Genomic DNA, 20335 nt, shown 5'->3' with positions numbered 1-20335 from the left:
GCCAGACGGTACACAATGCAGAATATTTAACATCATTGGGGCTCAACTGACCTGGCGTCAAGGCCCTCTCAATGAGCATGCTCAGTGGCAGGTTCTCATCCTCAGAGAAGCTGCTGTCTTGATTCTGCTCGAAATCCTCGTCGGCCGCCATGCTCTCCATGAGTTTACTGACAGCGCCGCCCTTCGAGCGTGCCTGCTGGAGAGACGAGGCAAACAATTGGCGGTAAATCGGTGCAAAGTTAGCCTGCGACAGAAACAGGAAACTGCGTGAGCCTCTGGGAAGCAGAAACATCTTAGTGCAAACAAATCCTAAAATCTTCTGAAAAGGAGCATGGTAAATATCGGAGGGAATATGTCCCCCATTACAACTAAGACTTCTTTTTTCTCTATCCTGAAGGCACCTAACTCGGTGCTGGAGTGCAGTTCCAGGGGTACTGGTTGCAGTATGATACCTCACCCAATTAACCAGTGTGTGTGTAGGTGTGCGTGGAGGGTGCGTGTGCGCGTGTGTGGAGGGGGTGTGCGCGTGTGTGGAGGGGGTGTGTGCGTGTGTGGAGGGGGCGTGTGTGTGTGTGGAGGGGGCGTGTGTGTGTGTGGAGGGGGCGTGTGTGTGTGTGGAGGGGGCGTGTGTGTGTGTGGAGAGTGTGTGTGTGTGTGTGTGGAGGGGGCGTGTGTGTGTGTGGAGAGTGTGTGTGTGTGTGTGTGTGGAGGGGGCGTGTGTGTGTGTGGAGGGGGTGTGTGTGTGTGTGGAGGGGGCGTGTGTGTGTGTGGAGGGGGCGTGTGTGTGTGTGGAGGGGGCGTGTGTGTGTGTGGAGGGGGCGTGTGTGTGTGTGGAGGGGGCGTGTGTGTGTGTGGAGGGGGCGTGTGTGTGTGTGGAGGGGGCGTGTGTGTGTGTGGAGGGGGCGTGTGTGTGTGTGGAGAGTGTGTGTGTGTGTGTGTGTGGAGGGGGTGTGTGTGCGTGTGTGGAGGGGGCGTGTGCGTGTGTGGAGGGGGCGTGTGTGTGTGTGGAGGGGTGTGTGTGTGTGTGGAGGGGGCGTGTGTGTGTGTGGAGGGGGCGTGTGTGTGTGTGGAGAGTGTGTGTGTGTGTGTGTGGAGGGGGCGTGTGTGTGTGTGGAGAGTGTGTGTGTGTGTGTGTGGAGGGGGCGTGTGTGTGTGTGGAGAGTGTGTGTGTGTGTGTGTGGAGGGGGCGTGTGCGTGTGTGGAGGGGGCGTGTGCGTGTGTGGAGGGGGCGTGTGCGTGTGTGGAGGGGGTGTGTGCGTGTGTGGAGGGGGCGCGTGCGCGCGCGGAGGGGGTGTGTGCGCGTGTGTGGAGAGTGTGTGTGCGCGTGTGGAGGGTGTGTGGAGGGGGTGTGTGCGCATGTGGAGGGTGTGTGGAGAGGGTGTGTGCGCATGTGGAGGGGGTGTGTGCGCATGCGGAGGGTGTGTGGAGAGGGTGTGTGCGCGTGTGGAGGGTGTGTGTGCGCGTGTGGAGGGGGTGTGTGCGCGTGCGGAGTGGGTGTGGAGGGGGTGTGTGCGCGTGCGGAGGGGGTGTGGAGGGGGTGTGTGCGCGTGCGGAGGGGGTGTGGAGGGGGTGTGTGCGCGTGCGGAGGGTGTGTGGAGGGGGTGTGCGCGCGTGCGGAGGGGGTGTGTGCGCGTGCGGAGGGGGTGTGGAGGGGGTGTGTGCGCGTGCGGAGGGGGTGTGGAGGGGGCGTGTGCGCGTGCGGAGGGGGTGTGTGCGTGTGTGGAGGGGGCGTGTGCGTGTGTGGAGGGGGCGTGTGCGTGTGTGGAGGGGGTGTGTGCGCGTGTGTGGAGGGGGCGTGTGTGCGTGTGTGGAGGGGGTGTGTGCGTGTGTGGAGGGGGCGCGTGCGCGCGCGGAGGGGGTGTGCGCGCGTGTGTGGAGAGTGTGTGTGCGCGTGTGGAGGGTGTGTGGAGGGGGTGTGTGCGCGTGCGGAGGGGGTGTGGAGAGGGCGTGTGCGCATGCGGAGGGGGTGTGGAGAGGGTGTGTGCGCGTGTGTGGAGGGGGTGTGTGCGCGTGTGTGGAGGGGGTGTGTGCGCGTGCGGAGGGGATGTGGAGGGGGTGTGTGCGCGTGCGGAGGGGGTGTGGAGGGGGTGTGTGCGCATGTGGAGGGTGTGTGGAGAGGGTGTGTGCGCGTGTGGAGGGGGTGTGTGCGCATGCGGAGGGTGTGTGGAGAGGGTGTGTGCGCGTGTGGAGGGTGTGTGTGCGCGTGTGGAGGGGGTGTGTGCGCATGCGGAGGGTGTGTGGAGGGGGTGTGTGCGCGTGCGGAGGGGGTGTGGAGAGGGTGTGTGCGCGTGTGTGGAGGGGGTGTGTGCGCATGCGGAGGGTGTGTGGAGGGGGTGTGTGCGCGTGTGTGGAGGGGGTGTGTGCGCGTGCGGAGGGTGTGTGGAGGGGAGTGTGCGCGTGCGGAGGGGGTATGGAGAGGGTCTGTGCGCGTGTGTGGAGGGGGTGTGTGCGCATGCGGAGGGTGTGTGGAGGGGAGTGTGCGCGTGCGGAGGGGGTGTGAAGAGTGTGTGTGCGCGTGCGGAGGGGGTGTGTGCGCATGCGGAGGGTGTGTGGAGGGGGTGTGTGCGCGTGTGTGGAGGGGGTGTGTGCGCGTGTGTGGAGGGTGTGTGTGCGCATGCGGAGGGTGTGTGGAGGAGGTGTGTGCGCGTGCGGAGGGGGTGTGGAGAGGGTCTGTGCGCGTGTGTGGAGGGGGTGTGTGCGCGTGCGGAGGGTGTGTGGAGGGGGTGTGTGCACGTGCGGAGGGTGTGTGGAGGGGGTGTGTGCGCATGCGGAGGGGGTGTGGAGAGGGTGTGTGCGCGTGTGTGGAGGGGGTGTGTGCGCGTGTGTGGAGGGGGTGTGTGCGCGTGCGGAGAGTGTGTGGAGGGGGTGTGTGCGCGTGCGGAGGGGGTGTGGAGAGGGTCTGTGCGCGTGTGTGGAGGGGGTGTGTGCGCGTGTGTGGAGGGTGTGTGCGCATGCGGAGGGTGTGTGGAGGGGGTGTGTGCGCGTGCGGAGGGGGTGTGTGCGCATGCGGAGGGGGTGTGTGCGCATGCGGAGGGTGTGTGGAGGGGGTGTGTGCGCATGCGGAGGGTGTGTGGAGGGGGTGTGTGCGCGTGCGGAGGGGGTGTGGAGAGGGTGTGTGCGCGTGTGCGGAGGAGGTGTGTGCGCGTGTGTGGAGGGGGTGTGTGCGCGTGCGGAGGGGGTGTGGAGGGGGTGTGTGCACATGCGGAGGGGGTGTGGAGGGGGTGTGTGCGCGTGCGGAGGGTGTGTGCGCATGCGGAGGGTGTGTGGAGGGGGTGTGTGCGCGTGCGGAGGGTGTGTGGAGGGGGTGTGTGCGCATGTGGAGGGTGTGTGGAGGGGGTGTGTGCGCGTGCGGAGGGGGTGTGTGCGCGTGCGGAGGGGATGTGTGCGCGTGCGGAGGGGATGTGTGCGCGTGCGGAGGGGGTGTGTGCGCGTGCGGAGGGGGTGTGGAGGGGGTGTGTGCGCGTGCGGAGGGGGTGTGTGCGCGTGCGGAGGTGGTGTGTGCGCGTGCGGAGGGGATGTGTGCGCTTGCGGAGGGGGTGTGTGCGCGTGCGGAGGGGGTGTGTGCGCGTGCGGAGGGGGTGTGCGCGCGTGTGCGTATGCGTACAGCAAGTTCCAACAAACAGGAATGAAATTGATGACCAGATTATCGGAAATAGTGCCGTGGGATCTTTAATGTCAACCCGAGGGGGCAGCTGGGACCTCAGATTAACGTCTCATCCAAAAGACGGCACCTCGGACAGTGCAGCACTCCCTCAGCACTGCACTGGAGCGTCAGCCTGGATTTCCTGCTCAAATTTCCGGGGTGGGACTTGAACCCACATCCTCCTGGCTCAAAGGTGAGAGTGCTACCCAGGGCTAACACATCAATGTCGACAAATGCAGAAATAAAGATCCAAAGCGGAGAATACGTTGGAGCAGATAGGGCCTGGGTTTGTCAGGTGGATGTAAAAGATCCCATGGCACTATTTCGAAGGTGCCCTGGCCAATATTTATCCCTCAACCAAGATCACTAAAAAAGATTATCTGGTCATTATCACATTGCTGTTTGTGGGAGCTTGCTGTGTGCAAATTTGGACGCAGCATTTCCCACATTACAAGAGTGACTAGACTTTCAAAAATACTTCACTGGTTGTAAAGCGTTTTGGGGCATCCTAAGGTTGTGAAAGATGCTATAGAAATGCAAGTCTTTCTTTCTTATGCATCAACTAGAACATTCATGCAGTATAAAAGGAGTGGCGACCATAGGCCCGAGATCACAGCGAGAGTGTTGGAGAAGTGGAGGGGTTAACAGGAGCCCAGGCCCGAGATCACAGCGAGAGCATTGGAGAAGTGGAGGGGTTAACAGGAGCCCAGGCCTGAGATCACAGCGAGAGTTGGAGAAGTGGAGGGGTTAACAGGAGCCCAGGCCTGAGATCACAGCGAGAGTGTTGGAGAAGTGGAGGGGTTAACAGGAGCCCAGGCCTGAGATCACAGCGAGAGCATTGGAGAAGTGGAGGGGTTAACAGGAGCCCAGGCCTGAGATCACAGCGAGAGCATTGGAGAAGTGGAGGGGTTAACAGGAGCCCAGGCCTGAGATCACAGCGAGAGTGTTGGAGAAGTGGAGGGGTTAACAGGAGCCCAGGCCTGAGATCACAGCGAGAGTTGGAGAAGTGGAGGGGTTAACAGGAGCCCAGGCCTGAGATCACAGCGAGAGTTGGAGAAGTGGAGGGGTTAACAGGAGCCCAGGCCTGAGATCACAGCGAGAGCATTGGAGAAGTGGAGGGGTTAACAGGAGCCCAGGCCTGAGATCACAGCGAGAGCATTGGAGAAGTGGAGGGGTTAACAGGAGCCCAGGCCTGAGATCACAGCGAGAGTTGGAGCAGCGCGAGAGGAGCAAAGAGGGGGACAAAATCAAAGTGTGACACCACAGGAAAGCAGGTAAGTGACTGGCTGGTTGGTTGCTGAGTATTTCTCTATTTCTCTCTTTTTTTTTAAAACCTTGGGTATTGGTGTAAGTTCAGAGCCGCAATTAAAAAGTAATCATAAGATAAGTGATTTTTCGAATCTAATAAACCTAATTAATTAAATCAGCTGATTGCTGAGTAGGTGCTGGGTGTGTTTTGCGAAGTTTGAGAGTTTCCATTTGCTCGATAGTTCCGAGTCTATTAACTATAGGCATGGCAGGGCAGGTCAGTCCCACAGAGTGCACAGCCTGTGGCACGTGGGAAGTCCTGGACGCTTCGTGTAGCCTGGACGACCACGTGTGCAGGAGGTGTCTCCAATTGCAGCAACTCGAGCTCCGCGTTTCGGAGCTTGAGCAGCGGCTGGAGTCACGGCGGGGCATCTGCGAGACTGAGAATTTCGTGGACAGCACGTTTCCGGAGGTGGTCGCCCCGCAGCTCAAGAATGTGCAGGCAGAGAGGGAGTGGGTGACCAGCAGACAGAAGAGTAGCAGGCAGGTAGTGCAGGAGTCCCCTGACTGCATCTCGCTCTGCAGTATTAGAACCGGTGGGGGCGATGGTGCCTCTGGGGAGTGCAGGCAGAGCCAAGGCCACAGCACCACGGGTGGCTCAGCTGCACAGGGGGCGAGGAAGAAGAATGGAAGAACAATAATAGAAACATAGAAAATAGGTGCAAGAGCAGGCCATTCAGCCCTTCTAGCCTGCACCGCCATTCAATGAGTTCATGGCTGAACATGAAACTTCAGTACCCCATTCCTGCTTTCACGCCATACCCCTTGATCCCCCTAGTAGTAAGGACTTCATCTAACTCCCTTTTGAATATATTTAGTGAATTGGCCTCAACTACTTTCTGTGGTAGAGAATTCCACAGGTTCACCACTCTCTGGGTGAAGAAGTTTCTCCTTATCTCGGTCCTAAATGGCTTACCCCTTATCCTTAGACTGTGACCCCTGGTTCTGGACTTCCCCAACATTGGGAACATTCTTCCTGCATCTAACCTGTCTAAACCCGTCAGAATTTTAAACGTTTCTATGAGGTCCCCTCTCACTCTTCTGAACTCCAGTGAATACAAGCCCAGTTGATCCAGTCTTTCTTGATAGGTCAGTCCCACCATCCCGGGAATCAGTCTGGTGAATCTTCGCTGCACTCCCTCAATAGCAAGAATGTCCTTCCTCAAGTTAGGAGACCAAAACTGTACACAATACTCCAGGTGTGGCCTCACCAAGGCCCTGTACAACTGTAGCAACACCTCCCTGCCCCTGTACTCAAATCCCCTCGCTATGAAGGCCAACATGCCATTTGCTTTCTTAACCGCCTGCTGTACCTGCATGCCAACCTTCAATGACTGATGTACCATGACACACAGGTCTCGTTGCACCTTCCCTTTTCCTAATCTGTCACCATTCAGATAATAGTCTGTCTCTCTGTTTTTACCACCAAAGTGGATAACCTCACATTTATCCACATTATACTTCATCTGCCACGCATTTGCCCACTCACCTAACCTATCCAAGTCACTCTGCAGCCTCATAGCATCCTCCTCGCAGCTCACACTGCCACCCAACTTAGTGTCATCCGCAAATTTGGAGATACTACATTTAATCCCCTCGTCTAAATCATTAATGTACAATGTAAACAGCTGGGGCCCCAGCACAGAACCCTGCGGTACCCCACTAGTCACTGCCTGCCATTCTGAAAAGTACCCATTTACTCCTACTCTTTGCTTCCTGTCTGACAACCAGTTCCCAATCCACGTCAGCATACTACCCCCAATCCCATGTGCTTTAACTTTGCACATTAATCTCCTGTGTGGGACCTTGTCGAAAGCCTTCTGAAAGTCCAAATATACCACATCAACTGGTACTCCTTTGTCCACTTTATTGGAAACATCCTCAAAAAATTCCAGAAGATTTGTCAAGCATGATCTCCCTTTCACAAATCCATGCTGACTTGGACCTATCATGTCACCATTTTCCAAATGCGCTGCTATGACATCCTTAATAATTGATTCCATCATTTTACCCACGACTGAGGTCAGGCTGACCGGTCTATAATTCTCTGCTTTCTCTCTCCCTCCTTTTTTAAAAAGTGGGGTTACATTGGCTACCCTCCACTCGATAGGAACTGATCCAGAGTCAATGGAATGTTGGAAAATGACTGTCAATGCATCCGCTATTTCCAAGGCCACCTCCTTAAGTACTCTGGGATGCAGTCCATCAGGCCCTGGGGATTTATCGGCCTTCAATCCCATCAATTTCCCCAACACAATTTCCCGACTAATAAGGATTTCCCTCAGTTCCTCCTCCTTACTAGACCCTCTGACCCCTTTTATATCCGGAAGGTTGTTTGTGTCCTCCTTAGTGAATACTGAACCAAAGTACTTGTTCAATTGGTCTGCCATTTCTTTGTTCCCCGTTATGACTTCCCCTGATTCTGACTGCAGGGGACCTACGTTTGTCTTTACTAACCTTTTTCTCTTTACATACCGATAGAAACTTTTGCAATCCGTCTTAATGTTCCCTGCAAGCTTCTTCTCGTACTCCATTTTTCCTGCCCTAATCAAACCCTTTGTCCTCCTCTGCTGAGTTCTAAATTTCTCCCAGTCCCCAGGTTCGCTGCTATTTCTGGCCAATTTGTATGCCATTTCCTTGGCTTTAATACTATCCCTGATTTCCCTTGATAGCCACGGTTGAGCCACCTTCCCTTTTTTATTTTTACGCCAGACAGGAATGTACAATTGTTGTAATTCATCCATGCGGTCTCTAAATGTCTGCCATTGCCCATCCACAGTCAACCCCTTAAGTATCATTAGCCAATCTATCTTAGCCAATTCATGCCTCATACCTTCAAAGTTACCCTTCTTTAAGTTCTGGACCATGGTCTCTGAATTAACTGTTTCATTCTCCATCCTAATGCAGAATTCCACCATATTATGGTCACTCTTCCCCAAGGGGCCTCGCACAATGAGATTGCTAATTAATCCTCTCTCATTACACAACACCCAGTCTAAGATGGCCTCCCCCCTAGTTGGTTCCTCGACATATTGGTCTAGAAAACCATCCCTTATGCACTCCAGGAAATCCTCCTCCACCGTATTGCTTCCAGTTTGGTTAACCCAATCTATGTGCATATTAAAGTCACCCATTATAACTGCTACACCTTTATTGCATGCACTCCTAATTTCTTGTTTGATGCCCTCCCCAACATCACTACTACTGTTTGGAGGTCTGTACACAACTCCCACTAACGATTTTTGCCCTTTAGTGTTCTGCAGCTCTACCCATATAGATTCCACATCATCCAAGCTAATGTTTTTCCTAACTATTGCATTAATCTCCTCTTTAACCAGCAATGCTACCCCACCTCCTTTTCCTTTTATTCTATCCTTCCTGAATGTTGAATACCCCTGGATGTTGAGTTCCCAGCCCTGATCATCCTGAAGCCACGTCTCCGTAATCCCAATCACATCATATTTGTTAACATCTATTTGCACAGTTAATTCATCCACCTTATTGCGGATACTCCTTGCATTAAGACACAAAGCCTTCAGGCTTGCTTTTTTAACACCCTTTGTCCTTTTAGAATTTTGCTGTACAGTGGCCCTTTTTGTTCTTTGCCTTGGGTTTCTCTGCCGTCCACTTTTCCTCATCTCCTTTCTGTCTTTTGCTTTTGCCTCATTTTTGTCTCCCTCTGTCTCCCTGCATAGGTTCCCATCCCCCTGCAATATTAGTTTAACTCCTCCCCAACAGCACTAGCAAACACTCCCCCTAGGACATTGGTTCCGGTCCTGCCCAGGTGCAGACCGTCCGGTTTGTACTGGTCCCACCTCCCCCAGAACCGGTTCCAATGCCCCAAGAATTTGAATCCCTCCCTGCTGCACCACTGCTCAAGCCATGTATTCATCTGCGCTATCCTGCGATTCCTACTCTGACTAGCACGTGGCACTGGTAACAATCCCGAGATTACTACTTTTGAGGTCCTACTTTTTAATTTAGCTCCTAGCTCCTTAAATTCTTTTCGTAGGACCTCATCCCTTTTTTTACCTATGTCGTTGGTACCAATGTGCACCACGACAACTGGCTGTTCTCCCTCCCATTTCAGAATGTCCTGCACCCGCTCCGAGACATCCTTGACCCTTGCACCAGGGAGGCAACATACCATCCTGGAGTCTCGGTTGCGTCCGCAGAAACGCCTATTTATTCCCCTCACCATCGAATCCCCTATCACTATCGCTCTCCCACTCTTTTTCCTGCCCTCCTTTGCAGCAGAGCCACCTGCGGTGCCATGAACTTGGCTGCTGCTGCCCTCCCCTGATGAGTCATCCCCCCCAACAGTACTCAAAGCAGTGTATCTGTTTTGCAGGGGGATGACCACAGGGGACCCCTGCACTATCTTTCTTGCACTGCTCTTCCTGCTGGTCTTCCATTCCCTATCTGGCTGTGGACCCTTCTCCTGCGGTAAGACCAACTCACTACACGTGATAATGCTCGGGGATTCGACAGCCAGGGGAGCGGGCAGGTGGTTCTGTGCCCGCAGATGTGACTCCAGGGTGGTATGTTGCCTCCCTGGTGCCAGGGTCAAGGATGTCACCGAGCAGCTGCAAGGCATTCTAGGGGAAGAGGAAGAACAGCCAGAGATCGTGGTCCACATCGGTACCATTCACATGGGTAGAAAGAGGGATGACATCCTGCAGGCAGAGTTTGGGGAGTTAGGAGAGAGATTAAAAAGCAGGACTTCAAAAGGTAGTAATCTCCGGATTACTGTTGGTGCCACGTGCTAGTGAGTACAGAAATAGGAGGATAGAGAAGATGAATGCGTGGCTGGAGAGATGGTGCAGGCGGGGGGGGGCTTCAGATTCCTGAGGCATTGGGACCGTTTCTGGGGGAGGAGGGACCTTTACAAGCCGCACGGGTTGCACCTCAACAGAGCCGGGAACAATATCCTCGCAGGGGGGTTTTGTTAGTGATGTGGGGGAGGGTTTAAACTAGCTTGGCAGGGGGATGGGAGCCGGGGAATAGATTCAGTGGGGAGAGAAGCAAAGCTGGAAGTGAGCAGCAGAAAAGTAGTCGAAGAAGGTGAATTTGGAAGACAGAGGAAGCAAGAGCTGGAAAATAGACAACAGGGGAGTTTGACAATACTAAATGGTATATACTTCAATGCAAGGAAATGGGGAGTACGATATTACAGGGGTATAGCCATTACTGAGACATGGCTGAAAGGGCAGGTATGGCAGCTCAACATTCCTGGTTACAGAGTTTTCAGACGGGATAGAGAGGGGTAAAAAAGGGGTGGGGGGAGGGGTCGCAGTATTGATGAAAGAAACAATTACAGCTGTGAGAAGGGATGATATGTTAGAGGGGTCATCAAACGAGGCCATATGAATTGAACTAAAGAACAAAAAAATGGCGATCACACGACTGGGAGTGCACTATAGACCCCTCAGCAGTAAGAGGGAGATAGAAGAACAAATATGTGGGCAAATTGCTGCGAAGTGCAAAATCTATAGAGCTGTAATAGTGGGGGATTTCAACCACCCGAATATTAACTGGGAAAAGGGTAGTGTGAATGGTACTGAGGGTGCGGAATGCATTCAGGAGAACTTCGTTAGCCAGTATGTAACAAGCCCAACAAGGGAGGGGGCGGTTCTGGACTTGGTTTTGGGAAATGAAGAGGAGCAGGTGGAAGGGGTATCAGTGGGGGAGCATTTTGGTGCTAGTGATCATAATTCAGTAAGATTTAGGGTAGTTATGGTAAAGGTCTGTCCCACCTGTAACAGGGTCTGTGGCTCTCGGATTGGACTGTTCAGCCACCAAAGAACTCATTTTGGGAGTGGAAGCAAGTCTTCCTCGATTCTGAGGGACTGCCTATGATGATGATGACTATAGAAAGCGAGCAGGAAAGCTGCTTTGAGATGGTTTGTTTGGATCAGGTATAAAAACATAAGAAATAGGAGCAGGAGCAGGCCATACGGTCCCTCGAGCCTAATCTGCCATTTAATACAATCATGGCTGATCCGATCATGGACTCAGGACCACTATGCGTTAATTTGCTTTGCATCATCCAGTTCACTGATGCAGTGTGTCAATTTTTGATGCTGAATAATTCTATACTATTATTGGAACCACATCATGATGCATATTCTCCAATGGATAAATCTCAGGTGCCAATACCTAACCCCCTCGTATCATATCCCTTCCTGCGCTAGTGTTATTTTAAATGGAAAGCCACCTGCCAAACTGCAGAACACTAAAGAGATGCATTGAAGGGGCAGCGAGATAGATCCATCAGGGAGCTAGGAACAGAGGTGAGATGAAGAGGGCTGGGAGGAGGCGTGTGTGGAGCACGGACCCGTTGGACCGAATGGCCTGTTTCTGTGAGCGCGTACAGTAATTCAATGTCATTCTACATAGTACGACTGCACTAAGTGTTTGTACATGAAGTTTCACCATCGCAAAGTTTACCCGGATATCTACTAACTGCCAGCATTCTATTAACTAAAATTTTAAACTTTCTATTCTTTTGTGGTAAAAATGCATCGTAGTTTTTTTTTTAAAAAAAGGATTCAAAACCAACAATATATATACACAGGGGGCCAAATTGCCCATGACATCATCGGTGTGCGCAGAAACTCCTCAACGCCCCACGCCGACCCCTCAATGCCCCGTGAGGCTGGCCACTATCCGCTCTCAGGGCGCTCCTTAAAGGGGAGGGTGCAAGCACCCTGCCCCACCATCTTTTTTTGCCTGCTGACTCTTGGGTCGGGCTTGACGTTGGCGGGCCTAGCGTGGTCCGGGCTTCCATCGTGCAGCCCGGCACTCCATCTTCGGTGCTGGGCTACTGGCCCGATCCCACGTTGCCTTGGTGGCTCAGTGGAAGGCCATCGAAGGCCTTGCAGAGTGCGCAGCGGCCCGCCCCGATAATCGAAGGGCGTAGAGACCTGTCAGAGCGGTGCGGAACATCGCCCCCAAAGTTAGTGGAGTGCGCGGGATTGTGCTGCGCTTTCTCTGAGGGGGCGGTAAGGGCGATTCTGCGGCGGGGGCGGGACTTGTGTGCCGGGCCTTGAGAGTATCGCCCACAGGTGGTTACCGCCCCCAATCGGGGCGCAGGGTGATTTCATCCCCACAAATCCCATTCAAATGCGATAAAATCCCTCTGTACATTACAGGGCAACACCGACAGTCACCTCTTTTTTTCCATCCTTTGCTTTCATTTTGACTTTGTTCTTTTTGCAGGGGCTTGTGCTGCGCAGGAGGCTGACCCTGGGTTCAGGCGGGTTACTGGCCATCTGGGCCGAGGGCAAGCCAGGAGACAGCGGCTCCTTTCCTTTCTTCCTCTGAAAGTGGGAAACACAGCAGTTAATCAACAGACTCGCTCACACCCCCCCACCTCCAGGCACACTATAAATCACGGCACATATATATATATATACTTCCAAGCTCACTTTCCCAGAGCAGCTCCACAAATATATGATCAGGATGCCCAACGTCATTGTTCAACAGGCCCAGACCGATTTCCATTTGACGCGAGCAAAGGACTCCGAGAGGCCCAGGGATCGATGGAAATTGGTGCGAGATGCCGGCCTGAGTCGTGCCTGTACAGGAAAGCCCGCCCGAGCGCTGAAGTCAGGCCCTCAGTTAAGTCCTGCGAGGCGAGGAATTGGAGCGGACCATGGGCGCTGGGCTGATCGCGAGTCCTGCTCCTTGTGGCTACACCGGAAGGGTTTAAGTAATGTGACATTTACCTTTTATTGGAAGTCGCAGGGGGACGACTGAAGAACCCTGAGCGGGGTAGGCCCAATGCCTGCCACACTCATCGTCAACAAATTTAGAAAAGGGGTCCTTTAAGCAGGGGTTAGGCCCCAAATTTACATATTTAGGCAGCCTAGTGGCTGTTTTAGGTGTCCACCAGGGTCGCCTAAAAAACAGCCCCCCCCCAACTTTAGCAGTGGGATCAACAACTCTGCAGATTGGGCGTAAACCATTCCTACTGCTAAATTGGCACGATTTGCACCTGTTCTACGCCCGCGAAACGGGCGCAACGCATCCAAATTTCTACCCTGGAATCTTTTTGAAAATGCTGTGTTCTTAACTTGACATTTGGAGTTTATTAAAACTATAGACTGACATTACCCAGCTACACTTCATATTTTTCTTTCTAAAGATCAGATGGGGGTTTGCATGCAGGGGGACCGCAAGGCTCTGAAACGCCATCGACGGCCTGGCTCGTTACCACATGCCAAACCACGCCACCATTTTGTGCCCGACTTTGCGCTCGCGCTTACCGCCTTCGACCAACTGCCGCCTGGGGGAGAGAAAAGCGCGAATCGAAACGTGCGCGAAGGAGGAGATCTCGCTACCTTGTCTTTTGCTTTGCCTGTGTCCTTCTTCGGGCTGACTGCCGAGCTCTTGGCACACCGACCGGCCTTAATGGCGGGCGCGGCGCTGGGCGGGGCTGCCGGCGACAGCACGGCAGAAGCGCTCGCGTCGTTGAGGAAGATCCGCTCGCTCCTCCGCCGGTTCCACAGGTCGTCGTCGCTGGCCTCGGGCCCAAAGTCAAAGGTGAACTCCCGCGGAGATTTCTCCTTGGGCTTCTTTACCTTTTTCCCTTTCTCGGCCCCCCTCAGCTTGTCCTGACCCTGCTGCTCGATCGCCATCCCCACCATGCTGCCCTGCTCCTGCAGCGATTTCTTTGCCCGCGGGAAAGCAGCCAACTTCTGTTTGATTTTGATGTCGCTCTCCGAGTCCGTGTACTCAAACTCCGTGCCTAAGTGTGGAAAGAGAGTCGCTCGGATAAAGCAGTTTGTACGTCATTTTCAAAATTAAGAACATACCGTGGAGTTTAAAAATAAAAATCTCGTTTGTATTGAAGTCCAGACAACCTCTCACTCTTGTCAAACTTCATTAAGTAGAGAGGGTGGGGAACGGGAACTCTAATCGGGATATCTGAAATGGGATGATTTAAATAACGCTTCCATCGTAAAAAGAGGAATGTAGTTTGAAAAAAGCCCAGACTCCAGATAAATGAATATCTGATGAAGCACAGTCTCACTGCACTAAATAATTTCTCATTCCGTTTCATTATGTCTAATTTATTATCCAGGTATAACACTCACAACGTATAATTCTGATCCTGGCCCACGAATGTCGTCAATTATTCACTGAGTACTTTCAGGCCATCGCCTCATTTTATGTGAAGACACCGGCATGTGTTAAGTCTAATCTTTCGTGCCTGCTTTCATTTCAGCTATTTTCACAAGAGTCAGATGTTTGGTGTCATGAAACTCAGTTACACAATGCCGATTTGGGCTGAGGTCACGACCATCTTCACAGGCGCTCCGCAGAAAGGCTGATCCAAGCAGAACTCGTATGAACACTGCTCTGCTGAACTGGTTTGCTAAGCATTCAGTGTACTGCCACTTTGATTCAAATCAATGTCGAATTCCAGACAGTAAATTACATAATACCTATATTAAAAGGGGGGTAATGTCATCGCATTAAAAGACATTATTGAATGTGCATCATTGTATGAGGCCATTGAGTATTACAGAGCCATCATCATCATCATCATCATAGGCGGTCCCTTGAACGAGGATGACTTGTGTCAAGTGGATTGCTGAATGCATCAGGGTTCAAAGTTTACATTTTAAACTAAACAGAGCTTTTTATTAAAAAGTACAAACTGTCTAGGGAACGGTTTGAGTGAGAGGTATACTGCTTCTGGTGCCAACTGATGGCTGACGTGCATCACCTTGTACAATCTTCAGTCTTAATCTCACTTTAACAATGTGCACTGATATTTAAGTCCCAATTTCAACCTAATTCCATCAGGATTAGGGCAGGAGGCTGTACCAGACCTCGTCCGATTGTACGCTGCGATGAAGTAAACCGGGCACCAGACCCAAACCTGACTCGATCCCGTGGTGTGGGTTAGGTTAAACTCGGGGCTTTTGCATTAAAAAGAAAGATTTGCATTGGTATAGCGCCTTTCATGACCACCGGACATCACAAAGTGCTTTACAGCCAATGAAGTGCAGTCACTGTTGTAATGTGGGAAACGCGGCAGCCAACATGCGCACAGCAAGTTCCCACAAACAGCAATGTGACAATGACCAGATAATCTGTTTTGGTGATGTTCATTGAGGGATAAATATTCTAAGTGACTATTTGTACTGCGGAGGATCTATGGAGTCCCCGCCCCCAATCCTCCCGCCCGAACCGGAAGTGCCGGGCCGGAAGTGTCATTGCAACCACATTGCCCGATCCGAGCGGCAGCAGGACCCTGTGAAATTTCAAATCCTGTTCTGTTTTGTCATGTCTTACCGATACAATGAGCAAATCAAAGGATTGGGACCCAGCTGATTGTGAAATGATGCTGCAGGTAGTAGCCTAACAATACATTTAGCAGAGATATTAATCTGTCCCTGTAGTCGCTCACCTGTAGCGTCGGCTAAACCTGCCCCGAGCGCCGCGCAGCCCCGACCCGGCATCGGCCGAGAGGGGGGATGGGTAGAGAGAGACTGGGGTTGGAGGGAAGGAGAGAGAGAGAGTCTGAGGGAGGGCGAGAGAGTCTGCGGGGGTGGGGGAGGTAGAGAGAGACTGGGAGGGCGATAGAGCGTCTGAGGGAGGGCGAGAGAGTCTGGGCTGGGGGGGGGGGGGCGGGGGAAGAGGTAGTGAGAGATTGGGGGGGAGAGAGAGAGTCTGGGTGGGGGGGAGAGAGGGAGAGAGACCGCGGTGGTGGAGGGAGAGAGAGAGAGCGTCTGAGGGAGGGCGAGAGAACCTTGGGGGGGGGAAGGGGGGGGGGAGAGGTAGAGAGGGACTGGGGGGAGAGAGAGTCTGGTGGGGGGGAGGGAGGGAGAGAGAGCCTGGGGTGGAAGGGAGAGAGAGTCCATAGCCTGGGAGAGGGAGAGAGAGAGCTTGGGAGGGGGAGGGAGAGAGTGTCTGGGGGAGTGGGGAGAGACATGGGTGGGGTGGGGGGATTGGGGTGGGGGGGGATGTGGGAATATCGGAGGGGAGAGAGGGAACACGTTCTTCCAACCCCCTACAAGGGATATCATTGGAGTGGATGATATCCAGAAGTCATGACACTGTCACTATTCACTTCATACTCAATAAACCTGTTGACAATCCGTACACAATGCCCCATCTATGGTAGTGCAGTGGGGGGTGTAAAGTCATGCACTTGCGCTAGGGTAAGGCACTTTGGCTGGTACTTGGTGGCTTCTGTGGAGATCTGTCCTCTGTGGCTTCTGGAAGTCAAAGTGGATCGAGTTACAATTTGCAAAGTCAGTGAGAACTTGGGCTGGACGGTTTCTGTTACACATTCCTGAGAAACTTCAGGGTGTGGCTTATCCTCCACGGGGACCATTCAGAGACAAGGAGCGGCCATTTTTACAGTACAAATAAACGCGTCCATAAATATTAGTCAGGACACCAGGGAGAACTCCCCTGCTCTTCTTCAAAATAGTACCATGTGATCTTTTACATCCACGAGAGAGCAGACAGGGCCTCGGTTTAATGTTTCATCCGAAAGACAGCACCTCCAACAGTGCAGCACTCCCTCAGCACTGTACTGGGAGTGTCAGCCTAGATTTTTTTTTAAACGTGCTCAGGTCCCTGGAGTGGGACTTGAACCCACAACCTTGGTCTCAGAGGCGAGTGTGCGACCCACTGAGCCACAGCTGACACTTAATATGTGCACTTAATTTATTAATGCATTTGGTTCCAACAGTTTCTTACTGAGGATGCTTGCAAGGGCAATGCACTGGTTCAAAAATGCACACCATTTGTCCATAGGCTTTGAAGCCATCGTTCTTCCAGTGAATAAGTACCCTGCTTTCCATGGGTAGGTCGTTTGACTAACCACGTCACAAATGCAGGGCAGTCCAATTTTGCAAAGAGGGCCTCCAACAGCTGTTAGGAGCCTTATTAGCATATGGAAAAAGTCCAACCCCTTTTTCACTTGAAGTAACCCCACCCGATACGGCTAAGAACATGTTATCCAATGGAAGGTTCCAACAGTCAAAATCAGACAGTTTCAGACAGAGTCATGACAAAAGCCTACGCCTTTTCAAAATGTATAAGATTATGAGGGGGCTTGACAGGGTGGATGCAGAGAGGATGTTTCCATTGATGGGGGAGACTAGAACTAGGGGGCATAATCTTAGAATAAGGAGCCGCCCATTTAAAACTGAGATGAGGAGGAATTTCTTCTCTCATAGGGTTGTAAATCTGTGGAATTCATTGCCTCAGAGAGCTGTGGAGGCTGGGTCATTGAATACATTTAAGACAGAGATAGACAGTTTCTTAACTGGTAAGGGAATAAGGGGTTATGGGGAGCGGACGGTGAAGTGGACCTGAGTCCATGATCGGATCAGCCATGATCTTATTGAATGGCGAAGCAGGCTCGAGGGGCCGTATGGCCTACTCCTGTTCCTATTTCTTATGTTCTTATGTCAAGATAACTGATAGTGCTGGAACTATCCCACTTGGTGGCAGCATCATGGTTTTGTGGCACTCTCTATGCCTAACCATGACAACATTATTTCTGAGTGGTCCTTTCCCTGCTGTGTCACTTGGTCCCAATCTGGGAACATGGTTGGTGGAAAATCAGTTGCTGCAGAAGACTTTTTGATAAGTTAGTTGAACAGGTTCTGTGGAACACACACGATCTGCCTGGTCTCCATACTATCCATGTGGAGGGAACCTTTGTATAATATCAACATTTAGAACTGAGAGAAGTTCCCTTTAGGTTGTCGCTATTACTTCGGTTCAAAGGACCTTTGTTATTAGTACTTTGTACTTAGCCTCATTAGTCAGCTGGCCTACAGAAGCTTGACTGTGCTAATGTTGCAGCCTCCTACCAGTCCTTTGGGACGTAAAGGCCAACGTCCGTTAATGAATCGAATCCATGGCACAGATGGCTGGAAGATCAGCATACACTGCCATGCCACTCTCCAGTTACCTCACATGGGATGTCCATGGATAGCGGAAGCTGTTTTGTTAATCCTTCCTTTCTCTCGAGTTGTTCCAACCATCCATTTTATTAAAACATTCGCAAAACAAAGCGAATCCTAAACTGAGTTGGGATTGTGACAAATGGCTAGAATCATGCTCTTTGCAAGACAAACAAAGACTTTGCACTGGATTAGACCTGGCTGCACTACACTCATTTTGTCTCTGAATCTCACCTGCCTTCCACCCTATCACAGACCTTCCCCATTGTTCTTTCCTCCCCTCCCTCTTTCCCTGCCCTGACACTTGCTTAAAAACCTGTTACATCTCTGTAACTATTTCCAGTTCTGACGAAGGACCATTGACCTGAAATGTTAACTCCGTTGCCCTGTCCACAGATGCTGCCTGACCCGCTGAGCGCTTCCAGCATTTTCTGTTTTTAATTTAAGAACAAACTGGAATTATAACCAGAATCAATTTTTCTTACATCAGATGCAGAACGTAGATTTAACTAACCGGTCGAAGCAACATTAACCTCTCATGGTTGGCCATCTTGCAACGAAAGAGATCTACTTACCCATCAAGCTTTGCCTTTCTTCTTTCTTTTTGGCTTTTTGCTTTGCCTCCAACTGTACAACCGATAACGGCGGCGTCATAATCGGACTTGGCATGGCACTGGCTGCGAACCTGGCCAGTAAGCCAAGGCCACTCTCATCCAGGACCGGCAAGGAAAGAATGTCGCTGCAATCATTCCTATAATCCTCTTCTTCAGAGGTGTAATCTACATTGAAGAAAGTAGGAAGTTACTGGCCATCGCAACAATGTGCAATAGAGTGTGGGTTGAAAGTACTGGAGAATGAATCCCATTTGTGCTTTACTCCCGTTTTCTCGTGCAATTGGTTATTGATCCTCGACAGACTAGATTAGAAACTAATTGGAATCTAAAATGTCAAGAAATGGACAATAAGATTGAAGCTGTTCAGATTTTGTTTTGAGCAAAGAATTCTAATTTCCTATCCATTATTCTCATTATAGTTTTAAAAAATTCATTCCTGGGATGTGGGCGTGGCTGGCCAGGCCGGCATTTATTGCCCATCCCTAATTGCCCCTTGAGAAGGTGGGGGTAAGCTGCCTTCTTGAACCGCTGCAGTCCATGTGGTGAAGGTGCTGTTTGGGAGGGAATTCCAGGATTTTGGCCAAGCGACGATGAAGGAACGGCCGATGCATTTCCAAGTCAGGACGGTGTGAGACTTGGAGGGGAACTTGGAGGTGATGAATTCATAACTCATTTGTATTGAAACATAAATGGGGGTATTGATGCTTTAATATAGAAGGCAGCTGAAACTATAAGCAAGGATGTGGAGTGGATGGAAAGGCTAACCATTGCTCAATCACAGATGATGGAAACTGGTATCAGAATGTATGCTAACCTCCTTTCCACCATAGACTTTTCCATCAATGTAACTATATCCAAATCCATTTGCCTATATTAGCCAACATTCTCCACTCCTCCAACCCACATTTCTGATAGAACAAGTTGCACAGTGCATAAATATAAAACAAATAAGAACTCTAAAATAACTGTGTGAAGAAATTTCCATATTGCGAATCCTATTTAACCCTTTGACTGCTGGTAGCCAGAAGATGGCCAACTTTTAGTCCAAGGATTAAATTTACAAATGCGTTTCACATTCAAATGTACCATCTAGCAGATACATCAACATTCAACGTTCTTTTCTTTGACTTACGGTTTGTGCACAGTTTAAAATACTTGCATCAGTCTCGATCAGATTTTACTTGCTAACAGCAATTTTTTTGGTGGTTTTGCTTTGCAACGTTACAAACAGTTTACACCTACTAAACAGTGCAAGATTGGTTAGGGAAAAGTAAAGTAAGAAAGCCGATTGTTAGCAGCACCGTTGTTATTCGAGGAGTTATCGAGCAGCGTAAGTATGTTAAGCAAAGAAAGATTTCATCTGAGCAATTAGCACTCGGAAAAACAAATCACAGCTTATTGGTAAAAGCAAGCAAGCCTACTGCGCACAAAGCAGGCTGTGTGTAGGCAGACTTCGAACAGTTTTGGGTCCTTTGTTGTCATGGTAACAATTGATATATTTTATCACATAACAATATCTTTAATTGCAACAGCATAAAGGGGTGTTTTCTCCCCCAAAACATTTAAATTTAAGTATGCTTGTATAGGTACAACTTATCCAACAAGAAAAATGGCACAGTGGTCAAGAATTCATAGGTCACATGAAGAAAAGTGGTGTTCCTACCTACATAACAATGTGCAAGGTTCTGCTGCCATGGAAAGAGACCCCACTGCGTGGCGTCTGCCCTACTCCCAGCCAATCACTTTGCTTCTTAGTGCAGCATGAGAGCAATGCAAGATACCGATAGACATTCAAGCATCATGGATAGGGGTCAAAGGTGAAGGGGTGT

General features: G+C 51.3%; 1 protein-coding gene across 7 annotated transcripts in view; it reads right to left on the bottom strand.

Annotated features, from left to right (window-relative positions):
* tnrc18 (trinucleotide repeat containing 18) overlaps positions 1–20335 on the bottom strand; it is a 178239-nt gene that overhangs the window by 30717 nt on the left and 127187 nt on the right. For 5 of the 7 annotated variants that reach the window (XM_070901261.1, XM_070901263.1, XM_070901266.1 and 2 more), the window contains 4 exons: positions 18468–18671; positions 13297–13703; positions 12124–12273; positions 52–244 (listed from right to left, as the gene is read on the bottom strand). In XM_070901261.1, coding sequence (XP_070757362.1) covers positions 52–244; positions 12124–12273; positions 13297–13703; positions 18468–18671 — 954 coding nt within the window. The remainder of the gene's footprint in view (positions 1–51; positions 245–12123; positions 12274–13296; positions 13704–18467; positions 18672–20335) is intronic. The other 2 variants (XM_070901264.1, XM_070901265.1) reach the window with 2 other exon arrangements.

Source organism: Pristiophorus japonicus, chromosome 15, assembly GCF_044704955.1.
Source record: "Pristiophorus japonicus isolate sPriJap1 chromosome 15, sPriJap1.hap1, whole genome shotgun sequence".
In the NCBI taxonomy this organism is placed as follows: domain Eukaryota; kingdom Metazoa; phylum Chordata; class Chondrichthyes; family Pristiophoridae; genus Pristiophorus; species Pristiophorus japonicus.
This window is presented reverse-complemented; position numbering and strand designations above follow the sequence as displayed.